This window comes from Stenella coeruleoalba (assembly GCF_951394435.1).
Source record: "Stenella coeruleoalba genome assembly, chromosome: 10".
Lineage (NCBI taxonomy): Eukaryota > Metazoa > Chordata > Mammalia > Artiodactyla > Delphinidae > Stenella > Stenella coeruleoalba.
In genome coordinates this window covers 35656579-35684124 of record NC_137156.1, presented here as the reverse complement: position 1 = coordinate 35684124, position 27546 = coordinate 35656579, and the positions used below count along the sequence as shown (strand labels likewise).

At 52.5% G+C, this 27546-nt stretch overlaps 1 protein-coding gene across 1 annotated transcript in view; it reads right to left on the bottom strand.

Annotated features, from left to right (window-relative positions):
• Positions 1-1866: 1866 nt before the first annotated feature.
• The window catches only part of LRFN2 (leucine rich repeat and fibronectin type III domain containing 2), a gene marked incomplete at its 3' end in the record, with an annotated part of 45356 nt that continues 19676 nt past the window's right edge, over positions 1867-27546 (bottom strand). The window contains exon 3 of the mRNA XM_079934033.1: positions 1867-2836. Coding sequence (XP_079790159.1) covers positions 1867-2836 — 970 coding nt within the window. The remainder of the gene's footprint in view (positions 2837-27546) is intronic.

Sequence of the window (27546 nt, the reverse complement as noted above, 5' to 3'; positions counted from 1 at the left end):
GAATGAAGACAGGAGAGTAGAGGGAAGATGAGGAGAGAAAGGAGGACAGGGAGGAAGGACGAAGGCATGGGATTTGGAGGCTCCTGGGAAGAGCCAGAAGGCAGTCCTGCATAGACAGCTCCCCGCCCTCTCGCTGTGTGTTCTGGGCGAGGTTGGGGGCCACCAGCTCAGCTCCAGGTCTGAGCCCATTAGAACGTTTCAGCCCCAAATGGACTCACCTGTATGCTTCGTAGGCTGTGTAGTGAGCAAGTGGCAGAAGGAGGGAGAACAAGAGACAGAAGCTAGAGATCTATGGCAGATGCTCGGGAGAGGGAAGAATGAGGTGGAGAGAGGTAGTGCGTTGACAATGAGGAGAGACCTGGAACAGACAGGGACCAGGAGAGACAGAGATGTGGGGAAAGACCTTCAGATGCTTCCAAAGCCTTTTCTCCCCCGCCACGTCTCGTCTGCCCCCTCTGGCCACCATCTGGGAACGTAGGGGTCAATTCCTAGATGGAAAGGAGCCCGTGTGTCCCTCCCATTGCCATCCTGACATTTCCATGACGGACCCTCCTCATGGAAGGCATCCCCCGTGTCCCCATGTCCCACCCTGAGCCACCTTCTTCAGGAACAAACAAGGGACAGACTTTGGACATAGAAACACCCTAGCTACAGTGAAGACAGGGTAATGGACTTCAAGCACCACCCCAGGAGGTAAGTGGCCTTGGGCCCTGCCCTGACTTGGTCACTAATGCACTATGTGACCTTGGGCAAGTCCTTTAGACCCTTGGGGGACGGGAAGAGAGGGTTAAGGATGAGATGATCGCAAACACTTCTTCAAGCTTCAGAACCCTACAATTCATTTAGTCATGAAGGTCCTTAGTCCTTCGAGCTGGAAGGGAATTGGAGACTTCGTATGATCGCATTCGTTTACGAATTAGGAGCCCGAGGTCCAAAGAGAGAAAGGGTCTTGCCCACTGTGTTTAGCTGGTTGTTCGGTGGTGGCTCTGGAACCCAAACTCAGAGCTTTGGACCCCGTGTCCAGTGCTCCTCTGCCACCCCACTCTGCTCTCCTTAATTAAGAGAAGCCCTCTTGCCCCCCCACCATGTCCATGGGGACTCCCTGTGCCAGCTTCCCCCCAAAGAGGCAAAAATCCCAAAGCAACTCCAAAAGTTAACATCCCTTATGTCCTTGTGTCTCATAAAAACCCTTCTCCCTCTCCCGCACGTAGAGTCCCGGAAGTTACCCTTCTAGTTTAAGCTGATGTGATGGGTGTTTGAGAAGCAAAGGAAGCTGAGCCAGGGATGGGGGAGGTCACTTATCCCTCCCAAGTGTGGGGACTCTTGGGAATAATGAGGCGTCTGGGCAGGGGACTCCAGTCTTCCCCCAAACAAATGTGCAGCCCAAATCATTCCCTGCTCTTCTCAATTGGCAATGATCGCCCACCGCCAGGGCTGCTTTCGTGTGTAGAGTAAACTCTCCGTTATCCGTGTCACTGAAGAGAAGGAGTCGGGGAAGTGGAAGAAATAAATTAAGAAATAAAAACAACACCGGAACCATCAGCAATGCAAAGCCGCTTGCTTATAGGCTACATTTGTGATTAGAAAGGCAGGAGCCCCGCCTTTCCAAACACTCAGGGCTTAGTCTGACATTTGAGCCATCGAGCCTGCTTTCCCTGAGCACAGCCTGATGGGCGGTGGGGGACGGGCCTGGGAAGGTGGTGTGTGTGGTGTGGTGGGGAGGGGAGGCGGTTGACAGGGAGACAAAACTGTCCCTGGATGTAAACATCACCATGGAAACGCCACAAAGACTTGTGGGTAAAGATGCTTTCCTCTTCTCTCACCCTGACAGGGTGGGAGGGAGGATGCCCACCCGCCCACCCAGGCCTACACCGTGCTCTCCATCACCCACTCGGAGCTGCCAAAAGTTCCCCGGGCCCCCGCCAGGTCACTCTCCTCAAAGGGCAAGAGCATGCCGTTGACAGAGAGACTGCGTTTTGTCCAGATGTTCGAGACCCTCCGAGGGGGGCTGTAGCCACCAGGGGCGACCCCTCCCGCAGCCGCAGCTGCAAAGTCCCCCATGTCGAAGGAGTGGCTGCGTTTGGCCTTGCCCTCCAGGGGCAAAGGGAGCAGGCTCCTGGCCCGGGCCGCAGGCGGCCCCAGCAGTGGCTCTCGGTCCGAGGGGTGGCCCCTGGCCGATGTCCCAGACCCTCTCCCGCCTGGAGTCCTGGAGTCCAGCAGCTCCTCCTTTCTCTGACTTTTGAGGTCCAAGGAGGCGAAGGCCCCCATCAGGCGATCAAGGTTGGGCTTGGGGCGGGGGGCGGGGGGTGGGAGCCTCCAGGGGCCCCGTCCCAGCCCTGCAGCCTCCCCGAAGCCCAGGGAACTGGAGGAAGAGGAGTCGCTGCCTCGGGCCAGGCCAGCGCTGAAGTCCATGAGCTCGTGGCCCACCACCACCTTGGGTGGCCCAGGTGCGGGGGCCCCGCTGGGTGCGCTGCCCAGCGCGGGGGGCTGGGCCCCATTGGTCTGCGAGTGCATGTTGCTGACGGTGGCCGCCGGCTTCCCGGCGCCCTCCTGGTTGCAGACCTTGTAGCGCACCATGAGGATGACGATGAAGACCAGCAGCGTGGCCACGATGATGCCACCGATGACGAGGATCATGGTGCCGCCCAGGATCTGGCTGTGCATGGACTGGCACTGTGGGTAGTCGGCCTTGGTGAAGAACTGGGCACAGCCCACGATGTTGGTGGCCGTGAGCGTGGTAGCCGTGTCATCCCACATGGCCAGCACGCACAGGTCGTAGCCAGTCCCTGACACCAGGTTGTTGACCACGAAGGCCTTGTTGGAGGCTGGGATCATCCTGTGGGGGGTGGGTGGGCAGAGAGGGGGAGGGATGGTGAGGGACAGTAGGGTGACGGGGGGACAGAGGAGAAGTAGAAAAAAGAGAGAGGGTGACAGAGACAGGAGAGATGGAGAGGGAGAGGGAGCCACAGACGCAAGGACACAGAATGAGGCAGAGCAGAAGAGGGTGACAGGTGGAGAGACAGGAAAAGGGAGAGACGGGGAGACAGAGGGGAGGGGGAGGAGGGGGACCCAGGTGAGAGAACAGAGACAGGTTGGGGTGGAAAGGGAAACGAGAGAGAAAGATTCCGGGGTGGAGGGTGGAAGTGCCAGAAGCAGGTACACAGAGAAAGACACCGGCGATCAGTTGCAGGGAACAACCCAGAAGATGTGGAAATAAAAGAAGGGAATGAGATGGGGGATAGTTGATGGTAGAGACAGTGGAAATTGGTTAGCGATGGAGGTTCAGGGAAGAAAGGGGAGAGATTCAGCAGAGAGGAGAGAGGAAGCACACGGGGAGGGGCAGAGGGAGGGACAGAAGAGACAGAGATTAAAGGTGTGAAGAAGCAAAAACTGAACAAAAGGGACTCCCCACTTCCCCACTTCTGCCTTGTCTGCTGCAAATGGTCCCTGGGTCTCTGGACAGTGGGGTTGAGAGTAAGCCTGGCCCTGGCCCCTCAGCACCCTCCCAGAGGCCGGGTCCACCCCTTGTCTGTCCTGCGAGATTCCTCAGCACTGACAGCCTTGTTCTGAGCCTGGAGCTGTACTGAGTCACAGACAAGGTCCTGCCCTCAGGGACCAACTCCATCCTCATCTCCACATGGCTTTCTCGTGCCTCGGGAGGGAGAACACTCGCTGGTGCAGACTGGGGTCTAAGCAGAAGAAAACTGGAGGTGGAAAGAGGGGGTGTTGCGTGGAGGGGAAGGGCACGGTGCAATGCTGAAGAATGGTGGGCAACTGTTTCTCAGAAGGAGGGGCCGGGTCCTCCATCACTGCCAATAGCAGGCCAGGTGCATCCAAAGACACCTGGGAAAGGGTATCACTGGTTGGGGAGGCCTTGACTGGTCTCTCACCTTAAGGGAGGGTCTGAGGGGGCAGCAGTCTCCCCTCACTGGGGCCCATCCACCATAGCCTGGGCCCCTTCTGCCTGGACCTTCAGGAAGCGTGGATACAAACTGTGACCTCTAAGGCCTTTGTGCAAGTATCATGCCTTCTGGTGGGGGTCCCTAGAAATGACACCTGTCTCACCCCATAAACACTCCTGCAGAAATACCTCGGCCTGAAGGTGGCACATCTCTCTCTGCAGCCTTCCCCACCTCCCTCCACTCTCAAAGAGCCCTCCGTTTTCCTGTCCCCTACTAATCCAGGGCTCCAACTATACTTGCCGATCCCTCACACCTAGAGCCAGGCAGCTTAATTGAGATCTCAAATATGAAATACTGGAGCCTGAACACTTCCACCTGGGAACCGCGCACGGAGGCTGGGACTGACAGGCAGGTATTGACAACCCGTCAGTGGGCAGCCCTGGAGGCTGCTGCCTCCCTGCTCACTCTTGGCCCACACAGCTGCTGGGGAAGCCACATGGAAGAAATTGAGTACTCTGCCCCCATCCCCATCCCCAACCCATAGCTACAGTGCATGGGGCAGAAGAGGCGGGTGGAGGAGGTTGGAGCCCAGATCCAGCATGCGTCCTGCAAGCCAGACCTTTAGGTCTATCTGTCTCACCTGGGCATCATGGTAATGCTGTGTCCTCATGTCACAAAGGAGGAATGGCCAAGGCTCAGAGAGGCTGAGTGATTTGCCTCAGGTCACACAGCTGGGACTGCCAAGATGAAGCAGTTGGGGCTTTAACACTAGCTTCTAGATCCACAGTCTGGTCTTATGCTTTTCCACAAACTCGGACGTTTTTCTTCATCTCAGTGAAAACTGCAGGCCCCGCCCCGGGCCTGTGGCAGGTCAGCCACCCCCTTCCCTGGAGAATATTCAGAGCCCACTGAGGCTCAGTTCTGCTGGGCCAACTGCTGTGCAGAGCCCAGGGCTACATGGGCCCACTTCCTCCCCCCTCAGGGAAGTGATGTGAGTTGGAGGGGCAGGAGCTGTGCACACCCAGAACGGTGACAATAGTAGAGCAAACACTTAATGGCAAGTGTGTGCCAGGCTCTATTTTTGGTGTCCTACTTCTATCAACTCACTTAGCCCTACGGCAACTCTCTGAAGCAGCCACTGTCGTGACCCTTGTTCTGCAGAGGTATTAAGCAGATGTAACATGGCAGAGCCGGCATTCAATCCCAGGCAGTCTGGCTCCCGTCCACTCTGACCCACCTTGTTCCGCCACCTCTCTGGGTCGCGAGCGATGGAAGAGCATATCCATGGAGGAGGGGATGGGCTGGCTGCTTTATTGAACACTTGGTATGTGACAAGGGTTTCCACATTCAATATTGCATTTAAACTTCACCACAATTCCAGGACACAGGAGATGGACTCCGAGCCCAGAAATCATCTCAGTGTTTAGCCATCTTATCCTGGGAAGCAGGCCCCACTACTACTACTACTTCTAACAGTTTAACACTAGCAAACAAATCTACAGCTGATTTCTACAGCTGATAACAGAGGTTTAAGAAGAAATCACACGGGAGCATACTGGTTATTCTGCTATTGGCTCTCAGGTCTGTCTTCCCTTTCACCTGCCCTCCCATGGACAACAAGGAACTACATTTCCCAGGCTCCCTTGCCTGTTCCCAGGCTCCTTTGCCTCCCAGATAGAGCTGGCCACTGGAGACCCCAGAGGAAGACTGGAGGGTGGGAGGAGGGGAGAAGCCAGGTATTTCTACCTTTTTCTGCTTTAAGTGGTGTCTCCCTCTCAGCTCCTGAGCCTCCTCTGTGATCCCAGCTCCAGGGGCTCTACCTCCTGCCAGAGAGACCTGGATCTTAGGCTCTGATGAAACCATCTTCTCCATTACCTCCATCCTTGGGCGGGGTGGGTGGTGGCAGTGGCTTCCTGCTGTAGCTAATCTCTGTGATGCTGACCCCTCAACAATCCCATCACCTGTAACCCAACCCCAGAACTGCATTCCCTCTTCTATCTAGCGTGTTCTTTGTTTTATTTTCTCCTTACAGAATCCTAGGTGACACAAGGACATATAATTTACACAAGAAGGAAAAACTTATTTTTTCCTTGCACTTTGGGCAAAAACTATCATTACTTGACGTCAGCAGTAGCACATCTTATCTAGTAGAACCCCAGCTGGAGGACGCACTTTGCCACCTTCTCAGAATCATTCATCACTCCCCAAATCTACCACCTGACGCCTTTGCGTAGAGCAGCCCCTCGTCCTAGAAACCACTTATCTTTCTCCACATGGTGACCTCATCCTTCGAGGCCTGACTCAACGTCACCTCTGACCCAACCTCTGCTCTCTGCTCCCACAGCCCCCCTGCCTTCCTCTGCTAGAGGCCCTTCTCAGTGGATGCCTGTGTCTCCCCGGAAGAAATGGGCTGTGTCTTCACCTTTGTATCTCTGTTGCCAGTCATCATATCTGGCCTTGCGTCACTGCTGAGTAAATATTTACCCTATAGTTGAGCAGTGAATGAAAGACTGCTTTGTTAAATACTAAGGCCTGTACAAATGTCAGGGATTCTTAGTTAAATATGACAGCTGGTGACCCTTAGACACTGCCTGGTCCTGAGGATGTCTCGGGAGAGGCGTTTCTACATCTTTGAAGTACACCCCTGACGATCTTGATGGACTTGCATGTAGATATGTGGTGGGGTGTGTGAGTGCAGATGAATGTGTGTGCATGTGTGAGAAACGATGTGTGGGGGGCATGTCTATCATTTGAGAGCCGGCTGCATGGGTATTTGTGAACGTGTGTGTGTGTGTGTGTGTGTGTGTGTGTGTATAGGCGTTCACTTATATATAGTACACAAAGGTTCTAGTTCCAGACAATGTTGGTCACTGCTTTGTCCCTCTTCCACCCAGCCCCCCAGAGGCTCCACATGTCCCCTAACACTTCTGAGGGGACATCCCATGTAACCTCTCCCAGAGACACTTGCAGACCAAGTTTGCTCTTTCCTAACTGCTGCCATTAAAGCTACTATTTGGGGCATCTGGGAACGGAGATGGGAGAGGTTCTTAGAGTCTCCCCCTGAGCCTCAGGGCAAAGCCTATGAGCTGACCACCAAAGTCTACTGTCCCCCTTTCGTGGGCTCAGTCCAGACCACATTCCCCGGCCAACTGTGCACTTAGTGGTGTCCAGGTGGCAAGTTCTGGCCAATGGAATATGGTGGCAGCAGTGTGTGTACCTCTGCGCCAGGCCTTACAAGAGGGGGAATACTTGCCCAACTCTCCTTCCACTCTGCTGGCTGGACCCTGGGTGCAGTGACCAGCCTTGGCCAGGCAGATGACAACAAGGCCCACCCGAGGGATGCTGGAGTCTCCACACGAGGAAGGCCTCCTGATGAAGCCGGTAAACCGCCCTGGACTCTCAGGAGAGCGAGAAATCAAATTCTGCCGTGTTTGAGCCTTTATGCATTTGCATCCATTTGCTGTAGTAGTTGGCCTCTCCTAGCTAATCCAGGCCCCTGCAGATACGATGAGGTGAACTTGAGGAGTCTGTTATGTGTAGGCGTGACAGAGAAAAAGAGGGCGTGAGTGTGTGTGTGGGTGACTGAAGAGGTGCGTGTGTCTTTGTGTAAGAGGGGGAAGTCGGTGCTGGTGTCTACACAAGAAATGCGATTCTTGCCTTCCTGGACTTGTCAGCAAACGCCACCTCTTTTACCTCCAGCCTCCATCCCCCTCAGCTCCCAGCATCACCACTTTTAGGTGCTCTCCTCCTCCCCTCCCCCATCGATGAGGCACCGGCTGCCTGCTGAGCCCCAGCACTAATTTGGAGACACCATGTCAAGCTGCCCTCACTCCACTTCCCTGGCTCTGCACCCTCATTACTGGCTCTTCACAGAATCACCAGCCTGCCAACCTCTCTGGCCGGCCATGACATCTCAGGGCACATGAAAGGGACTCATTAAACCAAGGCAAGCATCCTGGCTCCCCAGCCTCTCCCTCTAGCTGCCAGCCCCAAAGGGGACTGTTTGCTTTCCTGCACAACTGCAAGGGAGCAGAGGAGACATGGCTGGTTCTATCTAGCGTACGATTCATTGAGTACGTACTATAAGCCTGGCACTTGACAGGCTGGGTCTCTGATTCTGCACACTGACTCTGTGAGGTAGGAATAGTTATCCCCACACTACAGATGAAGAAACTGAGGCTCAGGCAGATCGGTCACCTGCTCAAGGTCACAAGCTGGAAGGCGGCTGAGCCAGCGTTGTTAGCCAGGGCTGCCAGGCCACCAAGCATGGTCTTCCCTATACTGTATTACCGTGAACTGAATTGAGCAGAATCAGATGGTAGCAGGAAGCAAGTCTTAGAGTCAGGGTAACTATCTGACAGCAATTAAAAACCAAAAACAGAAACATGTATTACTACAAAGGCAGCTAACATTTATTGAACACACTATATGTCAAGCAGTGTTCTGAGTACTCTACCTGTATTAACTAATTTAATCCTCACAGCAACTCTATGAGGGAGGTACTATTATTATCCCCATTTTACAGAAGAAGAAATCAAGGCTCAGAGAAGTTAAGTGATTTGCCCAAGGTCTCATGGAGAGAATGTTTGTGCCTAGCCAAGATTTGAAGCCAGCACTGTCACATTATTTCAATAAATGCTCTTGATAACCCTGGGAAGTACCTTTCGGTACTTCCCCATTTGAGAGACAGGTATGAACTGAATTACCCCCTATAGCTAATTAGGGGTAGAGATGAGAGTCTCATGAGGGTTGTTTTGCTACTTCTGAATGCTCATGGGAAGACTGAAGGAAGTGAGGGAGCTATGTGGATGTCTGTGGGCAGTGTTCCCACAGAGGGAGCTGCCAGTGCAATGGCCCTGAGGCAGGAGCCATGAGGAGGCCGGTGTGACAGAAAAAGAGTGAGGGAAAGGGAGAGTGGTAGCAAATGAGGTCACCAAGGTAGTAGCCAGGAGCCAGGTTCTAGAGGCCTTGCAAACGCATTGTGTCTTGTGTGCCAGCGCTGAGGATTTGCTGGGTGCCAGTTTTGAGAAGGATTCTGAGGCTGTGCTCAGACTCAGTGGGACTCAGTGCTATGGGTCTGGAAGAATCTGTTTTATATTTGTTGCTTCTCGTCTCAGGATCAGAGAGCCATTAGAGAGGAGCACTGGAAATACCGGTACAAGTGGTAGAAGCCCCTCTTCTGGTTTCGGTGCCGGACGCTGGCCTTCCCTGAATGCACGGCCCTGAGTGATAACAGGGGAAGGCGCAGGGCTGCTCTTTAGAGCAGGATTACCATAGAGCTGGCGTGACTCAGTGAGGGCTCCGAGAATCAGGAGCCTCTCGTTAACTTCTGAGACAGGCCAGGGGCCGGGGGCCAGGCTCTGTCGCTGCCCCACTGCCTGTGCCCCTGCTGAGAACATGGGGCTCCCCTGGCTGCCCTGAGACACTCTGTCTTATTGGCAATGGCTTTGCCCCATCAGCAAGTAAAGGAGGCACATTCAACATGACTGAGATTCTGAGGCGGGGAACCCCAATATCCATTCCCACAGCCCTCAGAACAGCAGGCAGGTGGGGATCAAAACTCTTGGTTGCGTTGGCCTCTGGATGAACTCTCTTGCTCCCCTCCCCCCACCTCTCCTCTACAAGCAGCCAGAGGGATCCTGTTAAAACCCAGATCAGACCAAGTCCTTCCTCTGCTCAATGCCCCCAGTGAGGCCTGTCCCACGTAGTCAAAGTCCTGACGTGGTCCCCAGACCCCTTGTGACCTGACTCTCACCCCTCCGAGTTCCTCTCCTCCTACTTACCCTGCTCACTCTGCACCAGTCACCTGGCCTCCCTGCTGTTCCTCAGGGTGTTGCCAAGGGTGCTCCTGCCACAGGGCCTTTGCACTGCCTGTTACCCTTGCCTGGATGCTCTTTCTCCAGATGTCCATATGCTCTCTGCCTCACCTCTTTCAATTCTGCTCCAACGTCACCTCCTCTGACTGTCCCGTTTAACACTGAGGGCTTCCCCCATCTTTACCTTGAGCCCCCAGCCCCTTAGTCTGCTCCATCTTTTCCCATTACACTTTTATTGCCTGACAGACACTAACATTTGCTTATTTACTAGGCCTCCTGTTAATTCTCTCTCTCTCTCCTTCCACTCCTAAGAGCAGGCTTTTTTGTCTGCTTTGTTCCCGGATGTTTCCCCAGCCTCTAGAACAACACTCGGCACATAGTAGGCCCTCAACAACATTCTGTGGGGCAGGTGAATGAAATGAATGTTCCGTACCGGCACTGTCCAATACAGTAGCCATATGTGGCCTTTTAAACTGAACTTCAAACTAATTAAATTTAAATGAAATTAAAAACTCAGTTCCTCAGTCACGTTAGGCACACTTCAAGGGCTCAGTAGTCACATGTGGCCAGCGGCTGCCACACTGGACAGCACAGCTCGGGGGCAGCCCACCGTCTCCGAGTTCTACTGGCCAGGGCTCTTGTTATGCCCTCTGGCAGGTGGTAGGAATCCTGCCATCTCCTATGTGAGTCCTGGCGCCCCAAACAGATGGGCCAGGCCAGGGAGGCTTGTCCAGCTCCAGGACAGCTCCCGCACCAGGACAATTGGTCTTGAAGGCTTCAGTCCGGGCCTCTGCACTCTCTGTCTCCCCAGGCGTTCTCTCCATGACGCTGGATAGCTTCATCCCTTCTTTTTGGTTCTTCCAGCTTCTCTCGACTCCTGGGGCCTCCAAGTTCAGTGGGGTCTCTCTGGGGCTCCCCCAGGCCTGACTCAAGCTCGTCTGCCCCCCAGGAGTGCTCTGACTCTCCACCTCCCACTCAGCCTGTGGTCCAGCCCCTTCCCAAGACTCTGTCCTGTGGCAGTACCACCTCCCTTTACCCACGGTCCACAGGCTGGGCCAGCCCTGGGCCAAGTGGAGCCTTTGGGCCCCTCTGGTCCTCCATGGCTATACCCTGTTCCTGCTTTTCCACTTCACATCTACTAGTTACCCTTGTACTTCTGTTGTGTAAGTCTCTATTAAGAAAACTCCCTGATAAATCCAGTCACCATGATGAATGTCACCCCTCTCAGGAACAGTGACCATTAGAAAGAGAGGCGGCAGAGGGCAGTGGTGAGGAGCACAGAGTCTCGAGCTAGACTGCTGGGGTCAAACGCTGGTTCTGCCTCTTCCTAGCAGTAATCACTTACTGTGGGCCATTCCTTTACCTATCTGTGCCGTAGTTTCCTAGAAATATCCTATTTCTGGAAAAAATGGGGCATTTATAATCTCTGCTCTATAGGGTTATTATGAGGTTTGAATGAGTCGTGACTCATAAGGAACCCGGGTCAGTGTCTGGCCCACAGTAAACTCCACTGGAGGGTTTGTTATATAAAGGGGGGGTGATGATGAACTAAAAGTAATGTATCTCTGATAGTGGAAATCCAGGCCTCGAGGGTTTGTGGCCGGCAAATCTCAGGCAAGCTAGACCCTGGGAGATGTGTGCAGCTCCTGGATCCTGGCTGGGCTGATAGGAGACATCGTGGCTTCGACATTCACAGCAGCAGGACATGTTCCCCCCTGCGTGTGGCTCCAAAAGTCTTTTTCAGAAGAAATGTGGTGACAATGTTAGTCCAGCCCTGGCTGAGTGAATGAAGGGATTACTGGAAATTCAACCAAAGCGAGCCAAGCCCCAGCAGGCTGCCTCTTCACTCATCGCCCCAGAGTAAGTTCCATCCTGTTCCATGGTGCTCCTTCACCAATGGGATAAAGCCGGGAGTGAGAGTGCGAGCCTGGGACTGGACCACCAGGGTTCAAAGCCCAGTGCCGTCGCTTACCGGCTGTGTGACCTTGGGCAAGCCACTTAACCTCTCTGTAATGGGGGAAAGATGATAGGGCCTCCCTCACAGAGTTGCTCTGAGGACGAAATGAGTCAGTGCCTGTAATTTAAACCATGCCTGGTCCATCGCGAGCTTAGCATATGTAGTGATTCTGACTGAGGGAGTCATCTGGCCCCAACAAGGATGGAGATGAATCCCACAGCATGAGGTTAGATTAAATATGGGCTAGTGAGGCAGGTACACAGCCCAGCTCAGGGGCCAGCCAGCTGGGCCCTGGCGGTCTGTCTCTTCTGCTGGCCTCAGCCTGCCCTCCAGCCTAGCACTTCTCTGGCTGACCCACCAAGATGATGCCGGCTCTTTCTAGTTCCCCCTGTGCCATCTCCACTCACAGACCACAGGAAAGCCGGGTTGAGGGGGCCCATCGACCCCCTGGCTGTCAGCGCTCCACTCACACACTTCCAGGGACACGCCAGGCAGCCCCCCATCCCCCAGCTTCGCGCATCTCTGAGCTGCTCAGAATCCCTGCTCACGTTGCTATGGTCTGACGGCTGCTGCTTGGTCCCACCGGCCCCAACTCAACCCCACAGAGACACCCGGGACAAGGTGTTTCTTTCTTGAACACATTTCAGCGCTTCCCAAATTGTGCACCAGCTCCCTCACGCGCCCCCTCCCCTTGAGTTTCCACTTCTCCAGAGTGAACATTTCCATTCCTTCCCACCATCTTTTCGGGACACGCTCTCCAGCTTGCCTCGCAGCTGCTCCTCACTGATCACACGCCAATCTGTCTTTGGCCCTCCTCTGAGTGTATGGGGGCGGTGGGCAGGGTCTGAACCGGAGGACAGAGTCACGTTCCCCCAACCAGACGTCCTGCTTCTCCTGAGGCCCCCCACCCAAGACAACACGGAACTTTCTGGAAGCTGCATCGCCTCGGTGGCTCACACTGAGCAGGTGGCTAATGGAAACACCCTGTGATTTCCCCAGAGCTGCAATTAAGCCACGTTGCTCCCATTCTGTCCCCTAAAGTAACGTTTCTACCATCATAGGCTGAGCCGACCCAGGCGAGGTCCCCTCCCCTCATCAGGCCTTCTCCTCTCTCTGTATATCTTTATCTCTCTCTCTGTTTCTCCTCATCCAAGTTTCTATGGATGTGGAACTTTTTCCTGCATCTAATTGTCCTTAGCTCCCAACCCCCAAGGATTGGGTGGGCACATCACAGGAAAAAAAAAAAAAAAAATGTGGGCTCTGGGATCTGACAGAAATCTCTCTTCGAAGGCTGGTTCTGCCCCTGACCAACGGTGTGACTCGGGGTCAGTTTTTCCTCTCTCTGAACCCAATTTGCTCATGTATGAAATGGGACTAGCGGTCCCAACCTCCTGTGCTGAATGCGAGACATTAAGTGTGCTGGGGAAAACATGACTGCCCTCTCCTCTCCCTTCCCAGGGCCATTCAGTACTCCTGTGACGACGACGATGGCCACGATCTTGCCATTTATCTCCTCAAGGATCTGAGAAAAGCTTGCTCAATAACAATTCATCACTTACAGAAGAAATGCAGAAGGTGTCAGACCAATTATACCTCGTTGTAAACACAGGAGTGAACAAAATGAAGATTCCCCACCAGCCGCCTCCAAACGCACTAGAACCACCGGCAGACGCCAAATCAGCACCATCCAATGATGTACCTGATCAGGCAACCCTGCCCGGTTAGCAGATCCATAATTTCCCAGGGGCACCACGCAGGGGCAAAGTCACCTGTGGCACCGACTCCTTAAAACGGCTATGATGGTGCTCACGTCAGCTGCACATATACTCAAACTGGAATGATGGAGAAGAGATTAGTATGGTCCTTGCACAAGGATGGCATGCAAATTCGTGAAGCATTCCATATTTTTATTCTGACCCACGTTACAGCTTGGATGAATGTTGAGGACATTATGCTAAGTGAAATAAGCCGGAAGCAAAAGGACAGATATTGTGTGTTTCCCCTTATATGAGGTACCAGAGTGGTCACATTCATAGACTGAAAGTAGAAGAGTGTTTGCCACGGGGAGGAGGAAATGAGGAGTTAGTATTGGATAGGTACAGCGTTTCAGTCTGCGATGATGAAAGAGTTGTGAAGGTGGATGGTGGTGACGGTTGCACACAAATGTGAATATACTTATGGCCCCTGCACTGTACACTTAAAAATGGTTAAAATGGTAAATGTTATGTTATGTCTCTTTTAGCACGACAACCAAGTGGCCAAAAAGATGCTATCGCAGAGCAAATGCTGCCAGGTGGGCAGGAAGAGGAGAGTTCGTTGGTGTCATTTGTCACGTCAGTGTGGCTGATGTGCACTCGGGTGCAGTCACCCCCGGCAGGACCTTGTGGGTCTGTTGTTGCCAGGCTTGGTTGGCCCAGTCAGGTCTGGGGAGGGCACAGGGTGGGGCAGAGTGGCCCCCTGGCCATCCGCTTGCTCTTTTATATCTGTCCTGTTGTTGGAGAACAAGGCAGCTTCAGAGCAGAACTTGGCACACACCAAATGCACGCAGAGAGGTTGCAGAAGATAAAGCATGGTGGTTCCCAGCATCCGCTGTGCTGTCAGCTGGATCTGGGTTCAAGTCTCACTCTGCCACTGACTGACTAGTTGTGTGACCTGAGGCAGATTATCTAACCCTCTCTGTTTTAGTTACATAGAATGCTAGTACCTACTTTGTAGGAATAGTGTCAGGATTAAATGAGGTAAAATGTGTCAAATATTTGGCATGACTCCTGGCAATAAATCAGGGAACAGCAAACACAAGGTTTTGTTTGAATGACAATGGTGACGTCAGTGATGACCCTTGATAGAAAAGCTCAAGATGAAATGAAGTCCTCAGTCATCTCATGGATGGGTTTTGGGGCCCTGCCTTTTCCCCCAGTTCTAATCCCCTCCCTCTGTCAGATCAGAAGCTCCTTGAAGAAGGCAACTTTATCACCCCCCAGGTAAGTTTGTACTATGGTGTATAAAGCTTATTGACTGCGCAATGTAGGTAAGTCACTTCATATCTCTGAGCCTCACTCAGTTTTCTTGCCTGCAAAATGGGTTAATAGTATTGATCCTACGGCATCTTGTGAAACTTAAATACAGTGATACTTGTTCAGTACTGAGTATAGTGCATAGGCTATATTTGTGCAATAAGAAGCGGCCATCAGTAGAAACGAACACAACATTTTAAGTCGACTATACGCCAATAAAAATTTTTTAAAAATAGCAGTAATCAGTATTACCTTTAGTAACTTGGCAATAAGTGATTCTCTGTGCTGTTTCTTTCTTTTTTTTTTTTTTTTTTTTTTTGCGGTATGCGGGCCTCTCACTGTTGTGGCCTCCCCTGTTGCGGAGCACAGGCTCCGGACCCACAGGCTCAGCGGCCATGGCTCACGGGCCCAGCCGCTCTGTGACATGTGGGATCTTCCCGGACCGGGGCACAAACCCGTGTCCCCTGCATCGGCAGGCGGACTCCCAACCACTGCGCCACCAGGGAAGTCCTGTGCTGTTTCTTAAATAAACCTCAGAATTTATTGAAAAACAAAAGCAGCCATGATGACACTTGGATTAGGTGTCTGAAGATCAAGTTCAAATCCTAGCCCTGAGAGCTGCTAGCTGAGGGATCTTGAACCAGGAGATCGTTGGGAAAACCTACCAAGCTCCTTGGCTGCACTTAGTAAAGTGCTCACAAAGCTGAGGTGTCATTTTTTATAATGGGGACCCTCAGAACCCCTGCATGAATGAGTGACTGAGAAACTGACAGGCACCTCCCTGAGGGCTTCTCCAAGCTGCAAGCCTGGAGGCTGGACTCCACGACTAAGTGGCCTGCCCGACTTCCAGCTCGCTAAGCTGCAGCGCCGGAGTGCCTGCTGCCTCACCCCGAGGAGAGACGCCCTTTCCAGCTGGTGGTCTGGAGGAGCCCGCTTAGCACTTCTCCAGCCTGTGTTTCTGCTGATCCGGCCCTAGACACCTCCGCCTCTAACAAGCAGGCTGGCCGGGATGGGACGAATCAGGTCAGGAGAGAAACAACCTCTGAAGTGAGATCTCATTGGGCAGTGGGGAGGTCACTGTCCAGTCAAGTGGATGGAGGAGCAGAGCTGTCCCCACCCACCAAATAGTCTCAAGTTCAGCTGGATGGACAAGGCTCTAACCCTGACTCTCTCATGGAATTGCTGTGTGACCTTGGGCAAGTCACTTTCCTCCTCTGTGCTTCAATGTCCAATTCTGACATTCTAGAATTCCAAAGAATATCACCAGGAGAGGGGTGACAGGAGCAAGGGAGAGGCAGGAGGAAGGAAGGCAAGGCACAGTCATCAAAGAGCTGTGGGAGTTCGGGCACCAGGTCCCCAATTCTGAGCACACGTGGGATTTGGCAACAGAGTGACCGGGGTTCTGGGCTTAAATCCTGACTCATAACTTATGGGCTGCATAATCTTTACCCCAGTACTTAACTTCCCAGAACTTCAGTCTTGTTTGTAAAAGCAGTCTGCCAACCTAATTTGCAGAGTCATATGAGGATTAGAAGTAAAGTATGGAAAGCACTGGCATACGATATATACTCAATAGACCATATATGTATCTAGTGAATGCTTACCTACTTTATCATCTATCATCTATCTATCATTTGTCCATATCTATCTATCTATCTATCCATCTATCTATCGTCATAGTTTTTATAGAGAATGCTAACACCATCCAACCCACCCATCTCCCAGAAGGACCTCTGGCAGTGGCGAAGGTGAACTATCTGGGGGGAATGGTGGGTTGCCTGGGGGTTGGCCCTTTGTGCTGAGTGGGAAGGTAAGCTTCACTGTGGAATTCCTTCATTTGTCATGAGTTTCCAGGTGAGGCTGGCCTGGCCTAGAGGTGCATCACCCTGGTTTTAACTGGGAACAACTCAAAGCAGTATTGTTGCCCTCCCCCTCCCCCTCCCCTCTGCAAGCCTGGGGCAGCAGCTCCTGTGGGGACAATGAGCCCCTAAATGTGCTTCAAGGCCCCTGGAGGATGGCCCTGTGGGTGTGTGATCTTAGTATGGAAGTAATCACGTGAGCAAATCTAATGGAGTAAATCACAGACTTCCATCTGTAACTTTCTGGTGGTCTCCCCAGCACTGTATATTGGGGTGCATGGGTCTGAGGCTCCAGAAATTGGTTTGCTTTCCTCCCTCTTCTGGTGCAGGCTGGGAGGGGTGTCGCTGGGCTGCAGAGGGGGCAAAAGGCGGGTGAGCGGCCTGCCCCTCTCCCACCCACACAGGCGGGATGGAGGCTGGAGCCCGGCGGGGGAGCTGTGTGTGTGTCTGCTGACTGGTGTGTATGTGTGTAGGTGTGTTGTGTGTGTGTGTGTGTGTGTGTGTGTGTGTCTACTGACCAGACTAGAAGCATCATTGGTGTGTGAGTAGATGAGAGGAGGGTGTTGGCTTGAGGCTGTGAGCCTCTGTGAGCATTTAAAGGAGGTGAGCATTTGAATGAGTCAGAGCCTGGAGAAAACACCCTCCCGGGGCCCGCAAGGCTCCTCGTGGTCTGGCCCCACTACCTCCCTGCCCCGTCTCCTGGACTCTGCCCCTAGCTCTCTCCCGCTGCTGCGGCCACCCTGGCCCCCGTTGCTCCTCAGACATGCTCCAGCCTTGAGGCCTCGCCCTGGCCGGTCCCTCTGCCTGAAATGCCCTTCCCGCAGACCTGTTTGGCTCACCTCCTTCAAGTCTCGGTCCTGACTCACCTTCTCAGTGAGGTCCGCCGGGCCACCCTATTTAATATTGCAATTTGCCCACCCCCTGGGTAAGACAGAGCTCCTTACCCTGCTCTGCAGGTTCCTTTTTGCGTAACACTGATTTTCTCCCCTCACCTCTATAATTTGCCCATATATCATGCTTGTTGCCCGTTTCCCCCGCGAAGACGAGGATCTCCAGGTGTTCTGTTCACTGATGCGTCCCGAGCACCCAGAACAGTAGCATTTATTTGACGGCATATTTGCCTCTAGTTTCTCATCTGTAACACGGGGACAATAAGAGAAGCTATCCACTTCAGAGAGTTGTTGGGCAGATTAAATGAATGAATACCTAAAAGCACCGAGAACGGTGCTCGGCACACAGCTTAATACATGTTAGCTGTTGTTGTCACACTCCATCACCGCTTGGGAGGTGGAATTGAGTGAGTGATCCGTGTGAGGGACCCAGCACACCGGCCGTCACCCAGGGGTGAAGGTGCTTACTAAACGCTTCTCGCTTCACTCTCACCCCACCCCTTAAAAATTCCCAGGAAGGAAAATTCCCTGACCCCTTCCAGTCATGGAGCCCGTATTTTTGGGCCCTCTTTGGGTTAGGAAGTTAGGTATCAGTAAATTTACTATCTGTTCGGGTTTTGTTGTTGTTGTTTGTTTTTTATCAAAGGAAGAAGCAAGCAAGAACCCAGCCTGCCCCACCCGGGGCTGCATAGCTCCCAGGTCCTATAGGTAGTTAATAGCATGTGACTAACAAGCACATCCTTTGTTGGGTGCAATAGCAGCTTGGACTACGCGGCACCTGAGCCCAGGAGTCGGGTGCCCAGATTCTTCTCCCAGCTCTGCAACCCCCGATAGGCTGGATGACTGGGGCACGTCCCAACCCCAGTCTGAGTCTCTGCTCTTCCCTGGTAAAGGGTTGGGATTAGACCATTGCTAACGTCTTTCCAGACTCATCTGTTCATCCGATCTTTATGGAGCACCTGCTATGTGCCAGTGCTGCTAGAGGGGATACAGCAGTGAGCAGAGGACACAGGTCCTTGTCCCGTGAAGTTGACGTTCTGGGCGGGGGGAGGGTGAACAGTAAACGATTAACACAATTGGTAAATCATGTACTATGTTAGAAAGTGGAGTGTGCTATGGGCAAAAGAAAAAGCACAGCAGATTAAGAGAAGGTGAAAGGGTTTGGGCGTGGGGAGGGCAGACTCAGCTCCATGTGGGCTGGTCAGGGATAATCTCCTTTAGCGGTGACATTTGAGGTGAAGGACATCTTACATTCCAGGAACCTATGAATCTCTGTGATTCTCTATTCCGTTCGGGGTCCCCTGGAGTCCCCATCTCTTATTTTCTCTCCTTCTCTGAGCACACTGAGCCCCAGCTTGCCCAGTGGGTGACGGGGCCAGAAGACAGGTCAGCCAAGTCCCCAGCGGTGGTGAGTGATCTATCACCATCTTCATTCACATTCCAGTATTTCACGGCTCCCGTGGCTCTGATGGAATAAATATGACCTTTTATTCTTCACCTCGCTTAAGGCTCAAGGCGATCTATCGGCTGCTCCCGCCACTGGCTGTCTGTGAGCCAGGGAGCCCCATGGCTGCCAGAGATTCATGGCGCCACCTCCCAGCCCCACGCTCCGCCTGCCCCTAGGCACTGGGCCTGGGCCTTGCTTGTCTGAGGAAGCAGCAGCCACGGTGGCTCGGGGGACCACGGCTTATTGAGGGCAGAGACCAAGCCGTAAATCTCCCCCCTCTCCCCTGAGCACCGCCCATCACTAAGGTTGAACCCATGACCTGGGTTTCATTTCAGTCCTGGGAGGAGGCAGCCACGGGAAGGCCAAGCAGCCACGGTTCAAAGGGCAAGTCATACATTAGAACGCCAAGGGCACGGCCATCAGTCTTCTCAGCATGGAGAAGGGACGAAAAGGCATCGGCCTGCCTGCCTCAGATGGAACCCTCCAGGCCCTTCCGGCAGCCGAGGCTCCTGCTTTCAGAGAAGCCTGGTTTTGCTTGTCAGACACCACCAGCACTCCTGGAGGTTCTTCCACTTGTCTGATGGAGACCCATCCCTGCAGCACCCGCCTCTTTCCTCTCGTTTCCTCCTTATGTGTGGGTGGTGGGTGGGATGGGATGGTCTGGTTCATACTTCCCCTGCTTCCTCATGGTAGTCTGAGTGACACGGGCTGCTGGTCTGGGTTCGCTAATAGATTAGGTGGCTGGGAAGGGGCGGCTAGACAGTCTAGAAAGGAAACGCAGTCACTGGCCTGTATTTTGAACACACCACCTGTGACCCTAAGATACCATCTTGCTCCTCTCCATCCTAACTCATGTCCTGGGAGGAAAAGGAGGGGTCGGGAGCTCTCTGGAGCACAGCCAACCTGGGTTTGAATTCTGGCTCTGCCACTTCCAAGCTGGGAGAACTTGGGCAGCTTACTTACCCTCTCTGATCCCAGAGATTCCTACCCTGCAAAGCACCCGTAATAGTCCCAGCTGTCTCCCAGGGGTGGTGCACATGCTCGATGCGGGGTGGGGGGGTGGGGGGGAAGCACAGAGCAAGCACTCAAATGCTAAATGAGTATTAGCAAGGCCTCGAGGTGCAGACTCTAGAGCCAGCCCACCTGGGTTCAAATCCCAGGTGGGACACCTTGGGTAAGATTCTTAACCTCTTCGGGCCTCAGTTTTCTCATCAGGATAATAACATCTCATGGGGATGTTGCAGGAATTAAATGGGCCAATAAATGGAAAGCACTTAGAAGAGCACCTGGCACGTAATCATTTCTCAGAAAGGTCGGCTCTTATTATCATCACCATGACTGGAGGAGAAACCATCTGCAATCACTTGGCACTTTTGACCTAAGCCCCATCAACTGTTTTTGGGATTTATAACCCACCAACCTCCAACCAAGCTTATAAAGGGCCTTGCAACATAAAAACATATATAAAACGAGACGAGTAAATTTTTAAAATGCTTTATGGCAGATCATGAGCCGGCAAGAAGGCTTGAACTAGAGGACCCCAGGATGCTTGCTGTGATGTCCAAACAGTAACCTCACTTATAACCCCCGCATACCCACCAGGTTGCCACACAGTGCTGGGCCACTTCATCTTGGGAGAGCCTCGGGAGGAGGGGGCGTGATGGCCTCAGAACATGTGAGGGCCACCCTTTCAGTGTGGGACTTGGACCAGAGGAGGCCAGTGGGGCTGAGGCAGCCTTCAGATGAGGGGCACCCCCGGCCCATGAGGAACTGCCCCAGTCCACTTTGCTCTGGTCAGGCCACATCCAGCATACTGCCCACTGTTGGATCCCACACATGCAGAGGGATGGCACAAGCTGGTACACGTCTGAGGCAAGAGACCAGGAGATGTGCCACAGGACACACCCCAGGTCCCTTCCTGCTCCAGGGACAGACATGACAGCCCTTTACCTGTAATCCCTCCCACGTCTCTTCACTGATCGCCCTCCTACTTGACCTTCTGGGTCACCTCCAGGAAGCCTTCCCTGACCGCCCCAGGCTCTCACAGGCTCACACAGCTTATCACAGCTGTAGTATCTGAATCAGTGACTACACAAGTACCTAGTCCTTTAATGCCTGTCTCCCCAGGAAATGTGAGCTGCAGGAGGGCAGGGGTGTCCCATTCTCAGCTGTCTTCCCCGTGAGTGGCCCAGACCCAGCATCATAAATACCTCTTGAATGACTAAAAGTAAAAGGCGAAAATGGACGGTGGCAGGGAGGGAAGATGTTGCATCTGAAAAAAATAGCACTAGGTAAACCATGAGAATTATCTGCAAAAATTAAATAGACATATTATGGAAGAAGAATGAGTTTTATTCCTGATGAGAATGAAGACAGAATCTACGGCTAGGAGGTAGAGGGAGATGGAGTTTGGGGCCTGTAAAAAAAACTTCTTAGCTTAAAGGCACCCAGCAGTGATCTGGGCTCTTGAATAAAAAAGAGGGCAGGTTCCTGGGTCTGGAAGTTATCCCCACGTGGGGCCAGTCAGCATCCCAAGGAGGTGGTAGGCGTGGGGGTGGTCAGTAGGAAGGGTGGTGGGCATCATAAGGATTCATGAACAAAGGAGAGAGCTGGCCTGGATGACTTTGAACTGTCCCCTTTTCACTCTGGACTTTTTCAGTCTATGAGAGTAGCAAGAACTAGGCCCATTTTAAAGATAGAACAACAGAGTCACAAGAGAGTTTTAACAAATGAACAGCTGAATTGGTCCCCAGACCTCGGCTTTTCCTCCCTCTCCCTGAGCTCTCTCAAGCCCTCGGCAATGTGTCCACACAAGGGAACTAGGCTTTGAGGATGCCTGATGACCCCTTCCTGACCCCCTCTCCCTCCTCCTGTTAGAGCCTCCACTGTGCCCTCCATCATGTCTGCATCCTCTGTTGGCCAGTCCCAGAGGAAACCACTTGAGTATCTCCCATGGCAAATGCAAAGAAACACATCTCTAATGGTGGGATTTCAGATCTTCTGATCTTTTGTGAAGGCAGTATTTTTGGATGGGATTCTATTCCTAGGCCCACTCTAGGCAGGACGAGGGAGACTGGAGTTTGGGTCTGGACCTGGGCAATCCTTTCCCGACCTCAGGAAGGTAGGCTCCACCCACTCACTTCTTCTGCAGGACAGAAGCTTCTTTCCCGCCCCCCTACCTGAGGGCAAGGACTGCTGAACACCAGCCTAGCCAACCTGAGAATTTTCAAAGCCTCCCTGTTCCACGCAGACCTTCTTTAGATCGGTCTTTTAGATCGATAGTCAAAGCTTGGCGGAAAAGCAGCCTTGGGAACCAGCCCTTGGCACTGGCTCATAGATGGTGGCATTCTGACGGGTGGTAAAAATATCTCTCTGGTGTTCAGTGCCAGCTGCCGCCACCATCTCAGCTTCTAAGATCCTGTCTCCATGCCCAGGACCTCAGCAACCTCCGCACCTGTCCACACACACACCCCAGGAGACAGAACACAGGTCACCCAGCCCCTGACCACTGGCCACCCTCACACCCACAAATGCCACCCCAATTGTTGCAGCCAGGCACCAGCAGAAAAGGCCCTTAAGAGCCACCAGAGAGGGAGATGTATTCTCAGAAATACTGCAGCACATTCCTAATGAGCTAATTAAACAAGAACATAAATAATTACTCCCTATCAGAGTGAGAGGACTTGGGGGGAGGGGGGGTGATGACTGAGGAGCTGGGACAGTGATGGGTGAGCTGTGATGCTCTGGAGGGGGAGATGGGAAACTCCTGTCCACTGTGGCTGTGGGTTGGGCCTCAGGGAGGTCCCCGGGCCAGGGAGATGGAGCCCCAAGGAGTCTGCCAGAAACATCATCACAAAATGCTGCTTTGTTCCCTACCTGAGTGTTTCCTGCTCACTCACGTGCCCACGCCCTGACCTCCCTCCGCCGTCATAACAAGCCCAAACGGGAAATTTTGGTGGAAGGGGTCGTTCCCCCCATTTTATGGATGTTGACATTAAGGATCAGGAGGGTCTCAAGACATTGCTAAGACCCCTGAAACTGTCCCCTACCTGGTCTCCCTGCTTCCACCCCTGCCCCGAGAGTCTCTTTTCCACTCAGCTGCCAGAACCTTCTTTCTTAGTCACGTCATGCCACTCTCCAGTGTTCAACCACCCAATGGCTCCCATCCCATTCCAGATAAAGTCCAAGGCCTCGCCATGGCCTATGAGGCCCTACATGGTGCAGCCCCACCCAGTTCTCTAACCTCATTCACTGTCACCCTTCCTCCAGACTCCCTGGAGTCTTGCTGCGTCTCCAGCATCCTACCCTAAGGGCCTTCGCACTTGCTGCTTCCCTTGCATGGCTCTTCCTCTCACTCCATTCAGGTCTCTGTTCCAAGTTCACTCTTTAGAGAGGCCACCTCTGACCACCCATGTAAAACAGCGGCTCCCCAGTCTCTGTGTCCTTACACTACTTATTTTTCTTCCTAGTGCGCATTTAAATTTTTTCCTCCATAAGAATGGAAGCTCCTTGTAGAAAGCACTTTGCCTATCTTGTTCTAACCCTATGGTCTTGACTAGATTCTACCCCAAAGCAGACACAAAATAAGTATTTACTGATTGAATAAATAAAAGTCTAGATACCAAAAGTCGAAGTGTGGTTTGTGCCTAGACTATCCAGTTCCAAATCCAGAGTTTTTCCGCCACAGGTCATTTCTCCCCTCAGAACTTGACCATGGTTCCCCACTGCCAACAGGAGAAATCTTGAAGTCAGGAACAGAGCACTGGCTACAAACTCCAGCTCTGCCACCTCCAAGCTGGGGAACCTTGTAAGTCCTGTCACCTCCCTATGGCTCAGGGTCTTCAACTGTCAAATGGCAATGTCATACCTCACAGGGTTAATGTACCAAATAAGAGAATAACTTACACAGCACATCTTTAAAACCATACCTAGAATGTAGTAAGGGCTCAGTAAATATAGCTATTGTGTGTGACACTCAAGGCCACCCTCTGTCTGCCCTCTTCCATCCTCTCTGAACAAACGTCTTATTATTTCCCTAGACCAGAGGGTCTCAAAGAGTGGCCCCCAGATGGACAGCTCAGCATCACTGCGAGAATGCATTAGAACTGCAGATTCTCCGACCCCACTCCAGACCAAATGAGTCAGAAGCTCAGGGGGGCTGGGCCCTGTATCAGCGTGCTAACAAGTCTGCCAGGTGATTCTGATGCGTGCTCAAGTCTGAGAACCACTGCACTAGAGACAGCCTTTTCACCAGGTAAGCCAGATGTGGTAGACTGAGCTGTTGGACCTGGTTCTTCACTTCTCTTTAATAAGATGAAACCTCCACAGCCTTGCCGTGGCCTGACAGTGGGTGACATGCAGGCCCTGCTTGGCCTTGTAACTTGCTTTGGCCCATGGGATTTAGCAGATGTAATGCCAGCAGAGGCTTGACATTTGCTTCTTCACCTGCCCACTTGCATTTCTGCTATCACCATGAGAAGAACATACTCTGGGTGGCCACTACACCCTACCTGGGCTCCAGAACGAGATACACAGAGAACATTTAAACCAGACCCAGAGCCTGGAGCCCAACCCAGCTGAGACCAGGTGAACTCCAACCAACCTGCAGACCCACAAGTAAGAAGATTCAATAGGTTGTATGTCACGTAGATTTTGAACTTGGTTGTCACGCAGCACTATCCTGGTGACACTGACTAATATACTGGGGCTCTCAGGGGTCCTTGACCAGGCCTGATCATTCCTGCCTCGGCCTCTTTATTGCTTCCACCTAAAAGAGCTAACCCCTCCCCTCTTCCTTCCAAATCCCACCTACTCCCCCGGACACAGCTTATACCTCACTCCACCTGCTCCCAGAAGCTCTGCCCCATCCAGCCACAGAATACACCCCTCCCAACCCAGGCATGTGAATGCACTTCCATTAGCTCATGAAAAAGCTCAAGTGTATCAAGTTCACCAAGCAAATTCATTTACATTTTCACCTTTTGGGTGGCTAATTACTAAGCTGAAATGCCCCTTAACTTAGTATCATCACTAACTAATTACCTGGTTAGAAGGTTAAGGGTCTTATAGTTCCGTGTGGTATTTAATTTCTGAACAAGTACCTTCCTGACGCTGCAACAGTAGTTAGTTCCCACCCACATCATCAGCCCTGCAGCCACAGCACAAGTGGGAGCCCGTCTTTGGAGCCCACCCCAGCTAGAAATAGCTCTCCTTTGTAAATAGCTAATGAGCTTGTTCATGCGTGTTGCGTGTCTCCATTGCCCTGCTTTCACCTTGGGCTGGCATATCACAGTCTGGTTTTGTCTGATTCTGTGGGCTCACCACCCCCCACCACCTCTGAGGCTCTGAAGATGATGGGCATTAATCTGACTTCATGTTTGGAACCCTTCTGTCACCTACGGGGTGCCCACTCTCATCACACACACACGCCGGACCACAGGCCTAATTGGCAAGGACTCAGACAACCCTCTTGGCTTCTCTCTCTGTCTCAGTGTCTCTAGAGATGAGCAAAGAGCACGCACAGAGTGGCAGAAAATCAGCCCAGATCACCTTCCTTCCCAGGCTGGCCTCAGCTAAACTACACACTGGCTACTGGCTCCCGGGATCTTGTGGGCAGGTGCCAGGAGACGTGGATGACACAGACGCTTTCGCCCATATGGCTCTGTGGCGGTTGCACTCCTGCCCAACATCCATCCTCTTCTTCTAACTCCCCGGCAGAGCCCTGATTTTATTTGGGAAAGCAACATGCCCGAGCAAATGACCAACTTTCTTGGGCTCTGACGTGGTCTGAGGAAATACAATGAGATGGAAGCAGGAGTCATCGGGTGGGACTTCTGGGGGACTCTTTAAAGGGGCTGACTCATCCAGAAGGTTGGTACCTGTCTTAGTTGGGCTTTCCCGGGAGCAGACTCTACGATGAAGATTTGAGTGCCAGTAGTTTAATTGGGAGGTGGGCCCAGGATTCTCTGGAATGGGCAAGAAAGGCCAAACAGGCTGTTTCGCTAAGCAACTTACCCTTGTGCGCAATCTGGGCTCAGTCCTACTGGGACCCTCTGGGAGACAGCACAGAACATGCCTCAGCTGTCCTTCTTCTTTCCCCCCAGGGGAGGAAGCTGGGGTATTAATCCTCCAACTCCCTCTGGCATAGGGTGGGGCTGCTCCTGGGGACGTCAACTCTGCTGCACTTCAGCTGCCCTCCCTGTGGGCTGGGCACACCTGAGGAAGTCCCAGAGGGAAGGGTCAGTGAGCCACATGTTGAAGACCGCAACTGACCTAAGAAGGAGCTTCAGTCCCTGAGGTCCATGGAACTCCCATACCAGCCCTGAGCTATATCCCTCTGGAATTCCATTACGTGACAGAAACAAACCGCCAATTTTGTCAAACCACTACAGTCAGATCTTCGCTACGAGAAGCACTTCACACTATCTGAAGATGCTCTTCGCGTCTTACATCTTTTATCATTTCACAACATCCTTGTGAGTTATTATCATCCCCATTCCACAGATGAGAAGCTTGAGGCTCAGAGAAGGAAAGGGAGGGGATAAGAGACCACGTCTGGAGCCCTGGATTCGATCCTCCTGGTATTAATCGCTAAGCCTCAGCTGAGGGGTAAGAAAAATGACTCCAGCAACTAAAATGCACAGGATGCTTTTGTTTCCTAAATGTTTCACATGCTTTATCTCTTTGGAGAGAACCCCATTTGAAGGGGTTTGTATTTCAATGTTATAGATGAAGCAAAGTCTCAGAGTGGTGAGATGACCAGGGCAAGGTAGAGCTGGATGGGAAGCCAGGTCTCCTGACTTCTTCCCTCACCAGAAGTTCAGAGACCAAACCCCAGCTGTGGGATTTACAGCAGCTCTGCCCACCAGTACTGCCCATTCCCTAGGTGCAACGGCCCAATGCTGAACACACACCAGAGTCACCGGGGGAGCTTTAACAACACGGATGCCTGGGCCCCACCCCAAGCTGACTCAGGATCCCTTGGAGAGAGGATACAGCTCCCCATGGATTCCGGTGCACAGCTAGGTTTGGGGAACACTGGGGTGGTGGGAAACCTCAGGCTCCAGGTCAGAATGCCTGGGTTTCACACTTCCCCCACCCACAGTTCTCCTGGAGCTGTTACGAGGCTGAAAGGAGCTGGCTGCTGTGAACGTGTTTGAGGGAAATTCTAGTTGTCAGGTGAGTGTGTTTGGTGTCATTCTGATGGCTGCCACCACCAGCATGATCCCCAAGTCCCAGACACTCCTCAAGCCTAACCCCTCCCTCTGTAAACCTTCTTTGGTAATTTCCTGGTGAGAAATAAGTAATATCCCCACCCGCACCCCCAAACCAACCAAATGTATATAAAATTAACAAGGAACTGGTTCTCTGGTTCTCACTTACTAGAGGGGGAAAAGCCACATTCCAAAAGAAAAGTAGACTGGATGCGCAATTCTACTCCCTTTACTCCTGCTAATTATTTCTCCCTTCGAAGATGTCTTCAGACAGAACTTTTTGAGAATAAAGAGTGAATGACAAGTAGAGAATTTAGTCACTTCTGAACAGATGCCCTGAAGGTTTTTGAATCTGAGTGGAGTCATCTTCTTGTGCAGAGCAGGAGGGGCAGGATGATAAAATGGTGATATGATTTGAGATGCTCTTGGAAGGCACCCTTGAAAAATG